General features: G+C 46.1%; 2 protein-coding genes across 3 annotated transcripts in view; one reads left to right on the top strand and one right to left on the bottom strand.

Moving 5' to 3' along the window:
* POLR2B (RNA polymerase II subunit B) overlaps positions 1-2,014 on the bottom strand; it is a 53,787-nt gene extending 51,773 nt beyond the window's left edge. Inside the window, exon 1 of the mRNA XM_033214567.1 lies at positions 1,656-2,014. Coding sequence (XP_033070458.1) covers positions 1,656-1,959 — 304 coding nt within the window. The 5' untranslated portion in view covers positions 1,960-2,014. The remainder of the gene's footprint in view (positions 1-1,655) is intronic.
* NOA1 (nitric oxide associated 1) lies at positions 1,834-17,867 on the top strand. Of its 2 annotated transcripts, XM_033214571.1 has the most exons (7): positions 1,834-4,225; positions 6,215-6,379; positions 6,880-7,085; positions 12,719-12,850; positions 14,489-14,605; positions 16,708-16,828; positions 17,551-17,867. In XM_033214571.1, exons 1-7 carry the CDS (start codon positions 3,082-3,084, stop codon positions 17,760-17,762), a joined length of 2,097 nt encoding a protein of 698 aa, XP_033070462.1. In that variant the 5' UTR covers positions 1,834-3,081; the 3' UTR covers positions 17,763-17,867. The 2 variants fall into 2 exon arrangements, with proteins under 2 accessions (XP_033070462.1, XP_033070463.1); XM_033214572.1 differs by lacking the exon at positions 14,489-14,605 and having other exon boundaries at positions 2,945-4,225.
* Positions 17,868-18,290: the final 423 nt, after the last annotated feature.

The following is an 18,290-nucleotide window of genomic DNA, read 5'->3' on the forward strand; positions in this document are numbered from 1 at the left end:
TCTTCTACTGAGATAATAGTTAAAAAGAACAAGTAATATAATGACGCTAATAAATTTCTAGAACACAAGATATAAATGAGACAGAAGTTTAAACAGCTTTAAAAGTTTAAGTTTTTGGCTGGGCACAGTGGCTCACGCCTGTAATCCCAGCACTTTGGGAGGCTGAGACAGGCAGATGGCTTGAGCTCAGGAATTTGAGAACAGCTTGGACAACATGGCCAGACCTCATCTCTCAAAAAAAATTTTTTTTTAAGTTTAAGCTTTTGCTTCAATTTTTTCCATCTCATTTATCAGAAGTAGCTGAGGGAATAAAGAGAGGAGATGTAAGGGGTGGCCAAGGAATTGAGAGCTAGAAGAAAATAAGATTTGAATTCGTAGATATGGAGAATGGAAAAGGCAGCCACGAAAATACACTTGATTCAACTAAGAATTCTTTTTTTTTTTTTTTTTTTCAAGACAGAGTCTTACGCTGTCATTCAGGCTGTGGTGCACAGGCGCAATCTCAGCTCACTGCAACCTCCGCCTTCTGGGCTCAAGTGATGTGGCCTCAGCCTCCCGAATAGCTGGGATTACAGGCGCGCGCCATCACACTCGGCTAATTTTCGTATTTTTAGTAGATGCGGGATTTCCCCCATGTTGGTCAGGCTGACCTCAAACGATCTGCACGTCTCGGCCTCCCAAAGTGCTGGCGGGAGCCATCGCGCTCGGCCACTACTAAGAATTCTATATGCGCAAAGAAACAGATATTATACATTGGTCCAGTGTAGCAGAATACATATCATCTGAGAACTATGACATTGTGAGAACTGTGACACTGTGAGAAGAGGAAATTTAAACGCCATCTTTTAAGACAATTTACGGCCGGGCGCGGTGGCTCAAGCCTGTAATCCCAGCACTTTGGGAGGCCGAGACGGGCGGATCACGAGGTCAGGAGATCGAGACCATCCTGGCTAACACGGTGAAACTCCGTCTCTACTAAAAATACAAAAAAAAAAACTAGCCGGGCGAGGTGGCGGGCGCCTGTAGTCCCAGCTACTCCGGAGGCTGAGGCAGGAGAATGGCGTGAACCCGGGAGGCGGAGCTTGCAGTGAGCTGAGATCTGGCCACCGCACTCCAGCCTGGGCGACAGAGCAAGACTCCGTCTCAAAAAAAAAAAAAAAAAAAAAAGACAATTTACTTTGACTTACAAACAGCGTGAAGAAATGTCAGACTAAACCGAGTCTCCCCACCGTCCCCCGGATATTCTCTGCCCCAGTATATTTCCAGGGCCTTCCACACAGGCTGACACTCAACACTTGAGCTATTCAGTAGGTCGACTGTGGCTCTAAGGAAAAATTTTAAAGGGTGCTCTTTGCTTCAAATTCAAAACCACGGAATTTATCTTACGGTTCTGCACGCTACTTCACTACAGGAAGCGAGGATCAGATCTAACGGAACAAGAAAGTGCAGAGAGCAGCAGTGAACCTAACCGGGAACATTAATGCTGTGTTCCCTGCACCCTCCGCCTCTCCCTACCCCAGTTTCGTTCCCGGCCTGAAAGGTGTGGGAACAAGGCTAGGGACTGTGCGGCCGGCGCGAGGGAAGGCCCCAATCTTCAATCCAATCAGTTCCCCACGCTTCCCTGCTGGACCGCCGTGGCATGTGGTTTCACCTACCCTCATCCGCGTCGTACATATTGCCAAACGGTTCCCGAGCTCCTAACTTGAAATCAAAGACAAAAAGCGCGCAGTAGCCACCACCGCCGGGAGCTAAAGACCAAGTAACTTCCGTCTCCGACGTTCCCAGAATACTGTGCGTCTCACACAAGAGGCCGCCCACAGGGACGCCAAAGTTAGGATCTGCGCCTGCGCAAATTGTAGGGCAAGCTTGGGCGGGAGTTAGGGTTGCACACGTGCAAATTGTGGGCCGCCGCTGCCGGTGGCTGATTGAGAGGACAGCTCCCGCAATCTGCGGTCGCATCCGTCCCGTTAATGTTTTATTTCTGCTTGTTTTTCAATGTTGTCGCACAAATAACGACACCTGAAAACAAAGCCAAGTATACTTATTAATAAAAAGTGCTCCTTCTGTGAATCCGCGACATTGGGATGCTCAACTGATTTGCCTTTATAAAGACCAAAACACGAAGCTATTTTTATTTTAAATTATTTTTTGAAATGGAGTCTCGTTCTGTTGCCCAGGCTGGGGTGCAGTGGAGCGATCTCGGCTCACTGCAACCTCTGTCTCCCCGGGTTCAAGCGATTCTCCTGCCTCGGCCTCCCAAATAGTTGGGATTACAGGCGCGCGCCACCACGCCCCGCTAATTTTTGTATTTTTACTAGAGACGGGGTTTCACCACGTTTGCCAGGCTGGTCTCGAACTGCTGATCTCAGGTGAACCGCCCGCCTCGGCCTCTCAAGGTGCTGGGATTAGAGGCGAGCTGCCCGCTCGCCTACCGTTCCAGCCACGCGCCCGGCCGGAAGCTCCTTTTTGTTTTGTTTTGTTGAGACGGAGTTTCGCTCTGTCGCCCAGGCTTGAGTGCAGTGGCGCGATCTCGGCTCACTGCAAGCTCCGCCTCCCTGGTTCACGCTCCTGCCTCAGCCTCCTGAGTACCTGGGACTACAGGGGCCCGTCACAACGCCTGGCTTATTTTTTTTATTTTTAGTAGAGACAGGGTTTCACCGTCATAGCCAGGATGGTTTCGATCTCCTGACCTCATGATCCGCCCGCCTCGGCCTCCCAAAGTGCTGGGATCACAGGCGTGAGCCACCGCGCCCGGCCCGGAAGCTCCTTTTTAAATATGATTTATTACCGGCGGCTTGGGCTAGCAGTGAGGCGTTAAGCCTGAAAGTGAAAAAATCCAAAACGCTCACTGCTCTCTTCCGCCCGTCTAGCTCAATCCTCCAGTGCCTTTGCCATAGCTTTGAGTAGGTTCTCAGTCTCGGCGCTTAAATCGCGAGAACTCACGAGATTAGACGCAAAACTAACCAGGACAGCTCCCAAGTACCCACTCGCTTTCGTCTCGGGTCTAACAAGCGCGTCGCCTCGGGCCCTACTACGCGTGCGCGCTTGTGACTCTGCCCCTTTGCCTGGAGCTGCTTCCTCATGCTGCCCGCTCGCCTGCAGTTTAGGCTGCTGAGCCTTTTCTTTCGTGGATCCACTCCCACGGCAGCGCGCCATGGCCTCCGGGAGCCGCTCTTGGGGAGGAGATGCGCTGCCGCCTCCTCCTTCCAGCACTCATCGAGTCTGGGACGCGAGCTTCCTCATGACCCCGTGGACACAGAGGGCTTTGGAGACGGTGCTGACATGCAGGAGCGTTTTCTGTTCCCGGAGTACATCCCGGAGCCGGAGCCGGAGCCCACCCGCGAAGAGCAGCTGCAGGAGCTCCAGCAACAGCAGGAGGAGGAGGAGCGACAGAGGCAGCAGCGGCGGAAGGAGCGGCGACAGCAAAACCTACGGACCAGGCCTCGGGAGCACCCGGTCGTGGGGCACCCGGACGCGGCAGTGCCGCCCAGCGGAGTGAACTGCTCGGGCTGCGGGGCAGAGCTGCAGTGCCAGGACCCCGGTGTGCCCGGCTACCTGCCCCGCGACAAGTTCCTCCGCACGGCGGAGGCAGACGGCGGGCTGGCGCGGACCGTGTGCCAGCGATGCTGGCTGCTGGTGCACCACCAGCGCGCTCTACGCCTGCAGGTGAGCCGCGAGCAGTACCTGGAGCTGGTGAGCGCCGCGTTGCGGCGGCCCGGGCCTTCCCTGGTGCTCTACATGGTGGACCTGCTCGACCTGCCCGACGCCCTGCTGCCCGACTTGCCCGCGCTGGTGGGCCCCAAGCAGTTGATCGTGCTGGGAAACAAAGTGGACCTCCTGCCCCAGGATGCTCCTGGCTACCGGCAGAGGCTGCGGGAGCGACTGTGGGACGACTGTGCCCGGGCCGGGCTCCAGCTGGCCCCTGGCCACCAAGGGCCACAGCTCCCCGTCAAGAACGAGCCACAGGACGGGGAGAATTCGAATCCGCCGAACTGGTCCCGCACGGTGGTCAGGGACGTGCGACTTATCAGCGCCAAGACCGGCTATGGAGTGGAAGAGTTGATCTCTGCCCTTCAGCGCTCCTGGCGCTACCGTGGGGACGTCTATTTAGTGGGCGCCACCAACGCCGGCAAATCCACTCTCTTTAACACGCTCCTGGAGTCCGATTACTGCACAGCCAAGGGCTCCGAGGCCATCGACAGAGCCACCATCTCCCCTTGGCCAGGTGAGTTTTAGGAGGCTCTCCCACCTTGTTTTCTGACAAGGTGGACGTCTGGTCCTAGCCGAGGCACCGACTACATCCTCTCTTAATGTCCACTACGGGCTGCCTGTACCCTTCCCTTTACAAATTCTCTCCCCACTCTGGTCACACCTCTCTTCTGTGTCAGCTTACTGCTAGGGAAAATTCAGGATGTGTTGTAGTAATTTTCTAATTACAGTGTCTATGCAGCACTTCTCTGTTCCCAGTCACTAGGCACTGGAGATAGACCAGGGAACAAAACAAAGTTCCTGTTCTGGAGATCTGCTTTGTAACTTCTTTGTATATTGTTTCAGAAAGTGTGCGTCCTTTTTACTGTCAGAACCTAAGGAAATTTGTGTTTTTTGTTTGTTTGTTTTGTTTTGTTTTTGAGACAGAGCCTCACTCTGTCGCCTAGGCTGGAGTGCAGTGGCGTGAGATCTCAGCTCACTGCAACCTCCGCCTCCCGGGTTCAAGAGATTCTCCTCCCTCAGCCTCCTGAGTAACCGGGATTACAGGCGCAGGCCACTATGCCCAGCTAATTTTTGTAATTTTAGTAGAGACGGGGTTTCACCATGTTGGTCAGGCTGGTCTCGAACTCCTGACCTCGTGATCCACCTGCCTCGGCATCCCACAGTGCTAGGATTACAGGCATGAGCCACCGCACTCGGCCTAATTTTTGTATTTTTAGTAGAGATGGGGTTTCACCATGCTGGTCAGGCTGGTCTCAAACTCCTGGCCTCACGTGATCTGCCCACCTTGGCCTCCCAAAGCACTGAGATTACAGGCAAGCACCACCATGCCCAGTTAATCTTTGTATCTTTGGTAAAGACAGGTTTTCACCATGTTGGCCAGGCAGGTCTCCAACTCCTGACCTCAAGTGATCTACCCACCTCATCCTCCCAAAGTGCTGGGATTACAGGTGTGAGCCACCACTCCCGGTTCATTAGTGCAATTTGATGTGTGGCTTCACTGGGCTCAGTAGCTCACATCTGTAATTCTAGCTATTTTTTTTTTTGAGACAGAGTCTCACTCTGTCGCCCAGGTTGGAGTGCAGTGGTGTGATCTCACCTCACTGCAACCCTTGCCTCCCGGGTTCAAGCGATTCTCCTGCCTCAACCTCCCGAGTAGCTGGACTACAGGTGCACACCACCACACCCAGCTAATTTTTTGTATTTTTAGTAGAGAGGGGGGTTTCACCATGTTGGCAAGGCTGGTCTGGAACTCCTGACCTCAAGTGATCCACCCGCTTGGGCCTCCCGAAGTGCTGGGATTACAGATGTGAGCCACCACGCCCAGCCAGGTTTAAATTTAAGTTGACAAAAACTGACTGCCCTATTTGTTCCCTTGAAACCAGAGTTTCATTTAGTAAGCTGCTCTTCTCTGTCTTGCACTTTGAATTTTACACAAATATTACTTTTATACTGAATGGTAATGTGATGAAAATTGAAAGAAATCGGGCCTACAGATTTTGGATTCAAATTCTGGTTTCCCCTGTGAGCTAATCTCTTAACCGCTTTCCTCATTTGTAAAGTGTCAGTAATTTTATATTTTATTACAGTAATCAACACAGTGTAGATCCTCAAAAATGTTCATTTTCGGCCGGGCGCGGTGGCTTAAGCCTGTAATCCCAGCACTTTGGGAGGCCGAGACGGGCGGATCACGAGGTCAGGAGATCCAGACTATCCTGGCTAACCCGGTGAAACCCTGTATCTACTAAAAAATACAAAAAACTAGCTGGGCGAGGTGGCCGGCGCCTGTAGTCCCAGCTACTCGGGAGGCTGAGGCAGGAGAATGGCGTAAACCCAGGAGGCGGAGCTTGCACTGAGCTGAGATCGGCCACTGCACTCCAGCCTGGGAGACAGAGGGAGACTCCGTCTCAGAAAAAAAAAAAAAGTTTAAAAAAGTTTCAAATAATGTTCATTTTCTTCCCCCTTATTCCCTGTTCTAAAGATGTATTTATTCTGTGTATTTCAGGTACTACATTAAACCTTCTGAAGTTTCCCATTTGCAACCCAACTCCTTACAGAAGGTTTAAAAGACATCAAAGACTTAAAAAAGATTCAACTCAAGCTGAAGAAGATCTTAGTGAGCAAGAACAAAATCAGCTTAATGTCCTGAAAAAGCATGGTTATGTGGTAGGTAAGCATCCTCTATGGGAAAACCCTGGTTGGTATTATGCTAAAATTCTTTGTTGAGCAACCTGAAATACGGTTGTCCGAGGCTAGCCAGTTTTTGTGGGGAGAGACTGTCTTCCTCATTCTGCAACCAAGAGGCCTTTTAGCGCTAAGGCTACTATTTGGAAACCCAGAGCGGTACAGGTAGTAAAAGTTTTTACTCCATGCAGCAGCTTTAGATTAGATTGTCTGTCTTTCCTTGGTATATCTTTTCAGGCTTTCTTTAAAACAGTTTGATTTCCACACACCGACACCCCTGCCACTCCATGTACACCGCCAGCCACACACTTGATTATTGCAAGAGTTTGACTCCCATTGCTTTTTGGAAGAAAAAAAAAAGTATCATTGTTGTCTCACTTCCCTACACTGTAATCTTAGTAACTTGTTTGAGGGAAACATAAAAATTATGTCTGGAGTCAAAAGTATTAAAGGAGTGACTAATAACCTTACTATAACTTGTTCTAGGAAGGGTTGGAAGGACATTCTTGTATTCAGAAGAACGGAAGGATACAGTTCCCTTTGAGTTTGATGCTGATTCACTTGCCTTTGACATGGAAAATGAACCTGTTATGGGTATGCACAAATCCACCAAACAAGTAGAATTGACTGCACAAGATGTGAAAGATGCCCACTGGTTTTATGACACCCCTGGAATTACAAAAGAAAACTGTGTATGTATTTGGTTTCCTTTAGAAACATTTACTTTCTTTTTCTTTTTTAATGGATTTATATTGCCTGCTGCTCATATATAGCCAATTTATCAAGACAGGGGAATTGCAATAGAGAAAGAGTGTAATGCATGCAGAGCCAGCTAAATGGGAAACTGGAGTTTTATTACTAGTCATTAAAACTGGAGTTTTAATGCTAGTCACTAGAGCCAGCTAAATGGGAAACTGGAGTTCTATTACTAGTTTCAGCCTCTGAAACATTTACTCTCAATTGTACAAGTACCGCTGTCTTAATTGGCAGAAAACAGGGAAAGAAGTATACTTCCATTTTAGATTCAGTTCTGATTCATTCATAAAAGCTGTTTAAGGGTGAATCTGTATGCCCTCAAGTTCTCTGTTCCATTTGATAGACTTCATTGCTGACAACCAACTTATTTTTTATCATTGTGATTGTTACCTTAGTTAGGGAAACATTTACAGAAGCCTAGGTTTTGAGATTGGAAAAAAGCATAAATATCACTGAAGTCCATCTCCCTAGTTCCTGCTTGAATTACCCCTATAACATAGCCATCAAGGGGTCCTCCATCTTGAACTGAAAGGAGTGACTCGCCATTAACTGAAACTGTGCCACATCACCTTCCAAGGTAACTCATTTGGGTCTTTGACCTTCTCTTTGTATTGAGTGTACTGAGCTGAACAGTCTCCCTGTAACATGCACCCATTGTTCCCTAAAGCCATATGGGACTAATGTAATACCTATTTCCCTTGCCAGACTTTGAAATACTTTAAAGTGTAACATCCCGTCTCTTCTTCACCTATCCCTTCCGTTTCTTCTCTTTCGTTAGTTCATCCAGCAAACGTTGAGCATTTACTGTGCTGACAATCTGGATCATTTGTCTTCATTTCCTACAGCTGTGCTCACTGAGAAACAGGCTATTCATTGACCCAGGCCTCTTTAGAATGTTTTCTATGTTTGTTCTTAAAGTGTGACACTGAGAACGCAGGGCTCTCAGGTGAGCATGATTTAGAATAGCATTAACACCAGCCGGGCACAGTGGTTCACGCCTGTAATCCCAGCACTTTGGGAGGCCCAGGTGGGCAGATCACAAGGTCAGGAGATCAAGACCATCCTGGCTAACACAGTGAAACCCCGTCTCTACTAAAAATACAAAAAAAATTAGCCAGGCATGGTGGCGGGCGCCTGTAATCCCAGCTACCTGGGAGGCTGAGGCAGGAGAATGGCATGAACCCCGGAGGCAGAGCTTGCAGTGAGCTGAGATTGCGCCACTGCACTCCAGTCTGGGCGACATAGCGAGGCTCTGTCTCAAAAAAAAAAAAAAAGAATAGCACTAACTCTACCTGTCTTGTCCCTATGCCTCTTTTTTTTTTTTTTTTTTTTTTTTTTTTTTTGAGACGGAGTCTCGCTCTGCCGCGCAGGCTGGAGTGCAGTGGCCGGATCTCAGCTCACTGCAAGCTCCGCCTTCCGGGTTTACGTCATTCTCCTGCCTCAGCCTCCCGAGTAGCTGGGACTACAGGCGCCCGCCACGTCGCCCGGCTAGTTTTTTGTATTTTTTAGTAGAGACGGGGTTTCACCGTGTTAGCCAGGATGGTCTTGATCTCCTGACCTCGTGATCCGCCCGTCTCGGCCTCCCAAAGTGCTGGGATTACAGTATGCCTCTCTTTTAATCCAACTGCTCATGGACAACTTTGGGCCTCATAGGTAACTTTGACTTTGTCTTGTTAAATTCAGCCTATATCTTACTCTGTTAAATATTCATTAAATCTCATTACTTTTTATATTTGCAGTTTGGATCTTCATTCAGATCATTGATGGACTCAAATGTGCATCCAGGATACAGCCTCACAACAGATTCATTAATCACTTCCTTTGAATCTGGTTACTGACCAGTTTCTGATTATTCTAATTATCTCTGTGTCTCCCTACAAAACCACATTGGTTTCTTAGGTACTTTTCTTGGCCTTATCAGGAACGCTTACAGTTACATTCTCAGAATTGTATTCTATTTGGTGTCCCCTGTCATTGAATCATATAGACCTTTTAACTTTTATTGCCCTCCTAGAATAATTGCTAATGCCATCTTTTCTTCCTTAGCAGTCCAAAAGTTCAGAACAGGTTTCTAATAATATTCTATCACTTTAGCTTAATGAACTAATTCTTCCTCCCTACAACTTTTTTTTTTTGAGACAGAGTCTGACTCTCTCCCCCAGGCTAGAGTGCAGTGGCACGATGATCTTGGCTTACTGCAACTTCTGCCTCCTGGGTTCAAGCGATTCTCCTGCCTCAGCCTCCCGAGTAGCTGGTTTTAGAGGCATGTGCCACCACACCTGGCTACTTTTTGTATTTTTACTAGAGACGGTTTCACCAGGCTGGTCTCGAACCCCTCACCTCAGGTAATCCACCCACCTCAGCCTCCCAAAGTGCTAGGATTACAGATGTGAGCCGCCACGCCCAGACTAATTCTTCCCTTTCAGATGCTGTTAGATCAGACATAGCAGTTACTTAAGTCATATACCCTCCATGAAAGAGTTGTGTCAGAAAGGCAAGAATTTGCAAAATATTCTAGACAGCAGAATGAGAACCCCAAATTTTTAGATATAAATGTCTGTCAGCACTGGAGTTTTCTTCTCTGTTAGTTTACAGATACACTTATTTGCTGTCTTAAACCAGGGTTTCCCAAACTGAACCAAGTATCTCTTGTGAAATGGAAGTATTAAGACTCAGGCTACGCACTGTGCCTTACGCCTGTAGTCCCAGCACTTTGGGAGGCGGAGGTGGGAGGATTGCTTGAGCCCAGGAGTTTGAGACCAGCCTGGGCAACATGCCAGAACTGTATCTCTACTAAAAATACAAAAAATTAGCTGGGCATGGTGGTGCATGCCTGTAATTCCAGCTACTCGGGAGGCTGAGGCACAAGAAACACTTGATACACTTATTGGGAGGCAGAGGTTGCAGTGAGCTGAGATCATGCCACTGCAGCCCAGCCTGGGCAACAGAGGGAAACCCTGTCTCAACAACAACAACAACAAAAAACAGAGAAAGGTTTCCCCTGTTGCCCAGGCTGGAATGCAGTGGCATGATGAAGTCACTTCAAAGTCCTGGGCTCAACCAGTCCTCCCACTTCAGCCTCTCAAGTAGCTAGGGCCACAAGTACACACCACCATGTCCAACTAATTGTTTAGTTTTTGTAGAGACAGGACCTTGCTATGTTGCCCATTCTGGTCTAGGCTGGAGTGCAGTGGTGGAATCTTGGCCCACTGTAACTTCTGCCTTCCTGGCTCAAGCAATCCTCCACCTCAGCCTCTAGGGTAGCTAGAAACTACAGACACACACCACCCCGGCTAATTTTTGTATTTTTCATAGAGGTGGGGTTCTGCCATGTTACCCAGGCTGGTCTCAAATTCCTGAGCTCAGCTGGACGTGATGGCGCATACCTCTAATCACAGCACTTCAGGAGACCAAGGCAGGTGGATCACTTGAGGTCAGGAGTTCGAGACCAGCCTGGCCAATGTGACAAAACCCCATCTTTACTAAAAATACCAAAAAAAATTAGCCAAGCATGGTGGCACATGTCTGTAATCTCAGCTACTTGGGAGACTGAGAAGGGAGAATTGCTTGAACCTGGGAGGCAGAGGTTGCAGTGAGCCAAGATCGTGCCACTGCACTCCAGCCTGGGTGACACAGTGAGACTCCATCTCAAAAAAAGAAAAAAACTCCTGAGCTCAAGCGATCTGCCTGTTGCTGCCTCTGGAAGTCCTGGGATTACAGGCATGAGCCACCATTGACTGACCTGCAAATGGCTTTTAATGTGCCTTTTCAAACACAAATAATGTAGAAAACTATTTGTAGCTCCCTTATTATTTTCTTGTGATGTATCATTTCTATTTTTTATTTTCTTGTTATTCTTTTTTTTTCTTTGAGACAGAGTCTTGCTCTGTCGCCCAGGCTAGAGGGCAATGGTGCAATCTGGGCTCACCACAACCTCCGCCTCCTGGATTCAAGCGATTCTCCTGCCTCAGCCTCCCGAGTAGCTGGGATTACAGGTGTGCACCACCGTGCCCGGCTAATTTTGTATTTTTAGTAGAGACAGGCTTTCTCCATTTTGGTCAGGCTGGTCTTGAACTCCCGACCTTGGTTGGTCAGCCCGCCTCAGACTCCCAAAGTGCTGGGATTACAGGCGTGAGCCACTGTGCCCAGCCTCTTGTTATTCTTAAAAAGGAAGTTGGCCGGGCGCGGTGGCTCAAGCCTGTAATCCCAGCACTTTGGGAGGCCGAGGCGGGTGGATCACGAGGTCAGGAGATCGAGACCCTCCTGGCTAACACGGTGAAACCCCGTCTCTACTAAAAATACAAAAAACTAGCCGGGCGCGGCGGCGGGCGCCTGTAGTCCCAGCTACTCGGAGGCTGAGGCGGGAGAATGGCGGGAACCCGGGAGGCGGAGCTTGCAGTGAGCCGAGATCGCGCCACTGCACTCCAGCCTGGGCGACACAGCGAGACTCCGCTCTCAAAAAAAAAAAAAAAAAAGGAAGTTTACAAGTTTTGTGTCCAATTTGTACCTTCTTTATTCTTTTTTAACCAGAATTTGATTCCTTAAATCTTTCCAGAATCTTGTACTTCTGCCTTTCCTTTTCTATTTTCCTCTAGTCTCTCTAGGAACTTGTCATCCTTAGAAGGGATTTATGATAAATCATAGGGATAAATTATAAATCCTCTATGTTATAAGCATAGGGGATTTATAACTTTTTCTCATTCTCTGCTGAATATTTGGGATAAATAAGGAAATTGAAGTCCAGAATTTAGAAAGAGGTTCTTCAGCCACTTTACTTGCTCCTAGAATGGGGTGACCATTTTGCATTTAATGCATGCATACTTACCACTAGGACATGAGGTCACATATACCATTACTTTAAGCTGAAATTGCTACTCCCCACAAGCCTTGATAAGGAGAACATATATTTTCTTTTTTTTTTTTTTTTTTTTTTTTTTTTTTTTTTTTGAGATGGAGTCTCGCTCTGTCGCCCAGGCTGGAGTGCAGTGGCTGGATCTCAGCTCACTGCAAGCTCTGCCTCCCGGGTTTATGCCATTCTCCTGCCTCAGCCTCCCGAGTAGCTGGGACTACAGGCGCCGGCCACCTCGCCCAGCTAGTTTTTTGTATTTTTTAGTAGAGACGGGGTTTCACCGTGTTAGCCAGGATGGTCTCGATCTCCTGACCTCGTGATTCGCCCGTCTCGGCCTCCCAAAGTGCTGGGATTACAGGCTTGAGCCACCGCGCCCGGCCAGGAGAACATATATTTTCTATCTTGGTATTGAATCAACATGTTTTCAGGTTCACATTAATTTTGACATTTAGGGAATGCTGCTGACATAGGAAAGTCTCATACACCTATAAAGTTATTTTGCCATTACTGTAGATTAAGTTGTAAAACAAAGGTAGAGCCATCAGATTGAGATTAATTTAGACAGGAAGAATCTATATAAATTTGATGTGTAGCAAACTGACATAATTTGGTTTATTTTGAAGTCTGGCATATTTTTCATCACTTTTTATTTTATAGGTAAATCATAATATATTTTCAATAAAAGTATTTTTCTAAAAAAATCTGCCATTCGCTTCACAGATTTTAAATCTTCTAACAGAAAAAGAAGTAAATATTGTTTTGCCAACACAGTCCATTGTTCCAAGAACTTTTGTGCTTAAACCAGGAATGGTTCTGTTTTTGGGTGCTATAGGCCGCATAGATTTCCTGCAGGTAAGTAAAGTCTGTACCATTAAAAAATGATTTTAAAATATTGGGATTCACTTTAAGGAAGCAAATATATGAACAAAACTGACAAAATGTTGATAATTAAGCCATGATTGTATAGAGTTTAATTTGTTTTTATGTTTAAAAATTTCTGTAATAAAAACTTGGGGATGGCTGGGCACGGTGGCTCACGCCTGTGATTCCAGCACTGTGGGAGACTGAGGCAGGCTGATCACTTGAGGCCAGGAGATCAAGACCAGCTTGGTCAACGTGGTGAAAACCCATCTCTACTAAAAATACAAAAATCAGCTGGGCGTGGTGGCGCACTTGTAATCCCAGCTACTAGAGAGGCTGAGGCAGGAAGATCACTTGAACCTGAGAGGCGGAGGCTGCAGTGAACTGAAATCGCACCACTGCACTCTAGCCTGGGTGATGGGGTGAGACTCCATCTCAAAAAAAAAAAAAAAAACTTGGAGAAAATAAATGCCCTACTCCCTCATCCCCCCCAAAAAGTGGTAGGTCTTAAAAACTATGTTTTCAGTTGAGTACCCCACACAGCTTGGCATTTAAAACAAGATACTATCCCTATTCTGTGGGACAGAGTCAAATCTATGGGATAAAGTCAAACCTTTAGGTACAGGGTTACAGGCATTAAATTAATTTCACACTTTGTTTCCCATGATATGTGTGTTTTTATGCATATACTTTTTTGTTTGGTATTCATTTATTTAGCATCTAGAGATTTTGGAGTGTCTATAGAATTGTTCTCTCTTTTGCTAAAGTGAAGAGAAAAAAGGAAAATGAAACATGGATATGTCCAACAACACAATACAACTTACAGGCCATAACTATAGCACATTTCTTGGGTTTTGTGTTTGCTCATACTTTGTTAGAAATTTTGCTTTACACACTTAGAACCCTTATATATTTCGTTTTGGGAGGTTGTTGGTTTTTTGTTTTGGGGGGAGTTGGTTTTTTTTTGTTTTGTTTTGTTTTGAAACAGGGTCTCTCTCTGTTGCCCAGACTGGAGTGCTGTGATAGTTATGGCTCCGTGCAGCCTCAACCTCCTGGGCTCCAGTGATCCTCCCACCCCAGCCCCGCAAGTAGCTGGGACTACAGGCACACATCACCACACCCAGCTAATTTTTGTATTTTTTATAGAGATGGGGTTTTGCCATGTTGCCCAGGCTGGTCTCAAACTTGAGCTCAAGGGATTCACCCACCTCGGTCTTCCAAAGTGCTGGGATTACAGGCATGAGCCACCACACCAGGCTTGTACCCTTATATATTTCATTAGAGCACATAAAATGTTAATATTTTAAACCTAGCTTTACACAGAGACAATTGAAGCCGATAGTATTTCCTTTTAATTTTTAATAATAGACATTTTTTTCAAAAATAGTATTGAGTCTGTCAAAGAAGTCATTGTTTCACATGAATTGCTGAAATGCACTGCTTCAGTATTGTGCCCCTGTTCTTAGTATAATTTGATTTACAGCTACTGCCATACCAATACTTATAAAGGGAGTCTGATTGGGTTTTTGTTTTTTGGTTTTTGGGTTTTTTTTTGATAGTTGATTGTACCTTGAATATGCAGGTTTTCCAAGTTTTTCACCAGGTCAAATGACTTCTTCCTTTCTTAAGGGAAATCAGTCAGCTTGGTTTACAGTCGTGGCTTCCAACATCCTCCCTGTGCATATCACCTCCTTGGACAGGGCAGACACTCTGTATCAGAAGCATGCAGGTCATACGTTACTCCAGGTAAGGCAACACGCCTTGATGATTGCATGGTTATGGCTAGTATACACTGGAGTGGTCCCATAGCTCTGTTAGGAAGGCCTTTGTTGGACAGAACTGTTATACAATATCTTGAGCTCGCTTTCCCTCACCTCATTCTCTTTGAGAATTCTGGCTATAAAGCAAATTTGCGCTATATAGACTGATCCTAGAATAGCCACACAGCTGTTGTTTCTCTAGACTACACTGTCCAATTTGGTAGCCATTAGCCACATGTGGGTATCTAAATTTAAATATATTAGTGACAATTAAAATTTGCTCACATTGGGCCAGGCGCGGTGGCTCACCCCTGTAATCCCAGCACTTTGGGAGGCCAAGGCAGATGGATGACAAGGTCAGGAGTTCAAGACCAGCCTGGCCAAGATGGTGAAACCCCATCTCTACTAAAAATACAAAAATTAGCCAGGTGTGGTGGTGGGTGCGTATCATCCCAGCCACTCAGGAGGCTGAGGCAGGAGAATTGCTTGAACCGGGGCAGCAGAGGTTGCAGTGAGCCAAGATCACGCCACTACACTCCAGCCTGGGTGACAGAGAGAGACTCCATCTCAAAAAAAATTTTTGCTCAAGTTAGCCAGGTATGGTGGCATGCACCTGTAGTCCATGTAGTCCCAGCTCCTCGAGGGGTTGAGGCAGGAGCACCACTTGAGCCCAGGAGTATGAGGCTGTGGTGAGCCATGATTATGCCACTGCACTGTAGCCTGGGTGACAGGGTGAAACCCTGTCTGGAAAAAAAAAAAAGAAAAGAAAAGAAAATTTAAAATATGGCTGCTTAGTGTCACCAGCCACATTTTGAGTGCCCAATAGTGACATTGTTGCAAAAAGTTGTATAAACTGATAGCCTCATCACTAATACACACACATACACACACACACACAGACACACACACACCATACTTTGGACAATGAAGCTACAATTCCCTGAACTCATCATCCTTTTTCCAGTTTTTATCTGTACCTATGCTGACCGAGAATATCTTTCCACCGAATAACTTTGACTCATTTCTCAAAATATTGCTCATAATTGCTTATGTGTTTTTGTTGTTGTTTGTTTTATATATATATTGCTTCTTTGCTAATGTTTTCCTTGACTGAACACATTCATATCTCTTTCCTTCACAACCATAGTACTTACGGATGCCTCACATTACATTTCTGACCTTGTATTTGCTTACATATTATTTACCCCTTTGATCTCCTTGGGGGCAGAAACCATACTGCAAAATCTATCTTTGTGTCCTTAGTGCTAAACATAGGAGAGATTTGCTAATGAATAGATGAATAAAGTATCCAGTTACGGCCAAGCACAGTGGCCTACTCCTGTAATCCCAGCACTTTGGGAGGCCGAGGCGGGCAGATCACCTGAGGTCAGGGGTTCAAGACCAGCCTGGCTAACATGGTGAAACCCTGTTTCTACTAAAAATACAAAAAATTAGCCTGGCATGGTGGCACGCACCTGTAATCCCAGTTACTCGGGAGGCTGAGGCAAGAGAATCACTTGAGCCCTGGAGGCGGAGGTTGCAATGAGCTGATATCGTGCCATTGCACTCCAGCTTGGGCAGCAAGAGTGAAACTCTGTCTCAAAAAAAAAAACCCCAATTACTTCTCATCATGGAAACACCTGTAAACATAAAAGCTAAATCTTATCCATTATATATGGACCCTTAACTCATAAAGACCAGGCATTAATCTTGATGGCCACACTTGTAAGAACTGAGGTACTTGGAAGGACCGTGCCTTAATTGCCGAACATTAATCTATGTGAAGCCCTGTGGAGGATTCTAAAAACAGTGTCAGTGAAACACAATTCTCCTGTCCGGAGGCTGCTGCCAGGTGCTTGCCCAATGTGTGGCCCAGGGCCCTGAGATTTGTAGGCTTCATCCCATCACAGAGTTCTCTTGCTTTTCATTTGACCCCAGAAGTGATTGTACGTTCTTTTCAACAGTTGAATATTTGAAAGGATTTTATTCTTGATCCCTGTACAGAATTATCTTATCAGTGATTTACTTAATGTTAAGAGTTCCAAGAAATTTAATTTGAACTTGTAAATATCTTTATTTCACTGGAAGGTTCCAATGGGTGGAAAAGAACGAATGGCAGGATTTCCTCCTCTTGTTGCTGAAGATATTATGTTAAAAGAAGGACGGGGGGGATCTGAAGCAGTGGCAGACATCAAGTTTTCCTCTGCAGGTAATTTTATGCCAAGTACTTTTTAAAAAGTGAATAAAAGGACGGGTGCAGTGGCTCACACCTGTAATCCCAGCACTTTGGGAGGCCAAGGCAGGCGGATCACCTGAGGTCGGGAGTTTGAGACCAGCCTGACCAACATGGAGAAACCCAGTCTCTACTAAAAATACAAAATTAGCTGGGTGTGGTGGCGCATGCCAGTAATCCCAGCTACTCGGGAGACTGAGGCAGGAGAATCGCTTGAACCCGGCAGGTGGAGGTTGCGGTGAGCCGAGATCACGCCAGCCTGGACAACAGGAGCCAAACTCCATCTCAAAAAAAAAACAAAAAGTGAATAAAGCAGCCTTACTGACAATTTTTTTAATAGAAAATGCCTTAACTGATGAAAGCTGATTATTTTAAAGTATACATATTAGTTTATTCATAAAATACAGCCTATTCTGAAAATAAGTTTGTACTTTTCACAAACGCGTTGTATGCTTTTTTAAAAATAAGGTGTGCCCACCTGTTCCCCTGGCTTCTCAGGAGGCTGAATGAGAAGGAGGATCAATGGAGCCCAGGAACTTTAGTTCAGCCTGGGTAACATAGCAAGATAGTTTCTTTAAAAATAATAAAATAATAAGAGAGTGACAGCCTTCTCTGATATTCCATTTTCAGCTTTGGTTTGGTATTTTTAATAAGATGACTGCTAACAGCCTTTTGTGTTGTGTCATGTGCCTGCATAGGTTGGGTTTCAGTAACACCTAATGTGAAGGACAGACTGCATCTCCGAGGCTATACACCTGAAGGAACAGTTTTGACCGTCCGGCCCCCTCTCTTGCCATATATTGTTAACATCAAAGGACAGCGCATCAAGAAAAGTGCGGCCTATAAAACCAAGAAGCCTGTTTCCCTTGTATTCAACATGCGGAAGAAGAAAGGACAGATAGATGTATGAGACTGACCTTGTTCACTCCAAATATTAACTGTATTGAACACAAGAATATACATTGAAATTGTATTAAACATATTAAACATAAATAAAGCCCCCACTCTCACCCTTTTTTTTCTCTTTTTTTTTCTTTTTTGAGACTGAGTCTCGTTCTGTTTCCCAGGCTGGAGTGCAGTGGCACGATCTCAGCTTACTGCAACCTCTGCTTCCCAGGTTCAAGCAGTCCTTCTGCCTCAGCCCCCCTAGTAGCTGGGATTACAGGCATACACCACCATGCCCAGCTAAGTTTTGTATTTTTAGTAGAGATGGGGTTTCACCATGTTGACCAGGCTGGTCTCAAACTCCTGAAGTCAGGTGATCCACCCACCTCAGCTTCCCAAAGTGCTGGGAATACAGGCGTGAGCCACTGCAGCCAGCCTCACCCTTTTCAAAGCTCTTAACAGTTAACTTTATTTATTTATTTTTTTTTTTTTTTTTCTTTTTTTTTTTTTTTTTTTTTTTTTTGTTTGTTTGTTGAGACGGCGTCTCACTCTG

Source organism: Trachypithecus francoisi, unplaced genomic scaffold, assembly GCF_009764315.1.
Source record: "Trachypithecus francoisi isolate TF-2019V2 unplaced genomic scaffold, Tfra_2.0 Lachesis_group1, whole genome shotgun sequence".
NCBI lineage: Eukaryota > Metazoa > Chordata > Mammalia > Primates > Cercopithecidae > Trachypithecus > Trachypithecus francoisi.

Coding starts and splice junctions, on each gene's coding strand:
- NOA1 (XM_033214571.1), top strand. CDS start 3,082: ATGCTGCCCGCTCGCCTGCAGTTTAGGCTGCTGAGCCTTTTCTTTCGT. Junction 4,226..6,214: donor CACCATCTCCCCTTGGCCAG/GTGAGTTTTAGG, acceptor TGTGTATTTCAG/GTACTACATTAAACCTTCTG. Junction 16,829..17,550: donor CATCAAGTTTTCCTCTGCAG/GTAATTTTATGC, acceptor GTGCCTGCATAG/GTTGGGTTTCAGTAACACCT.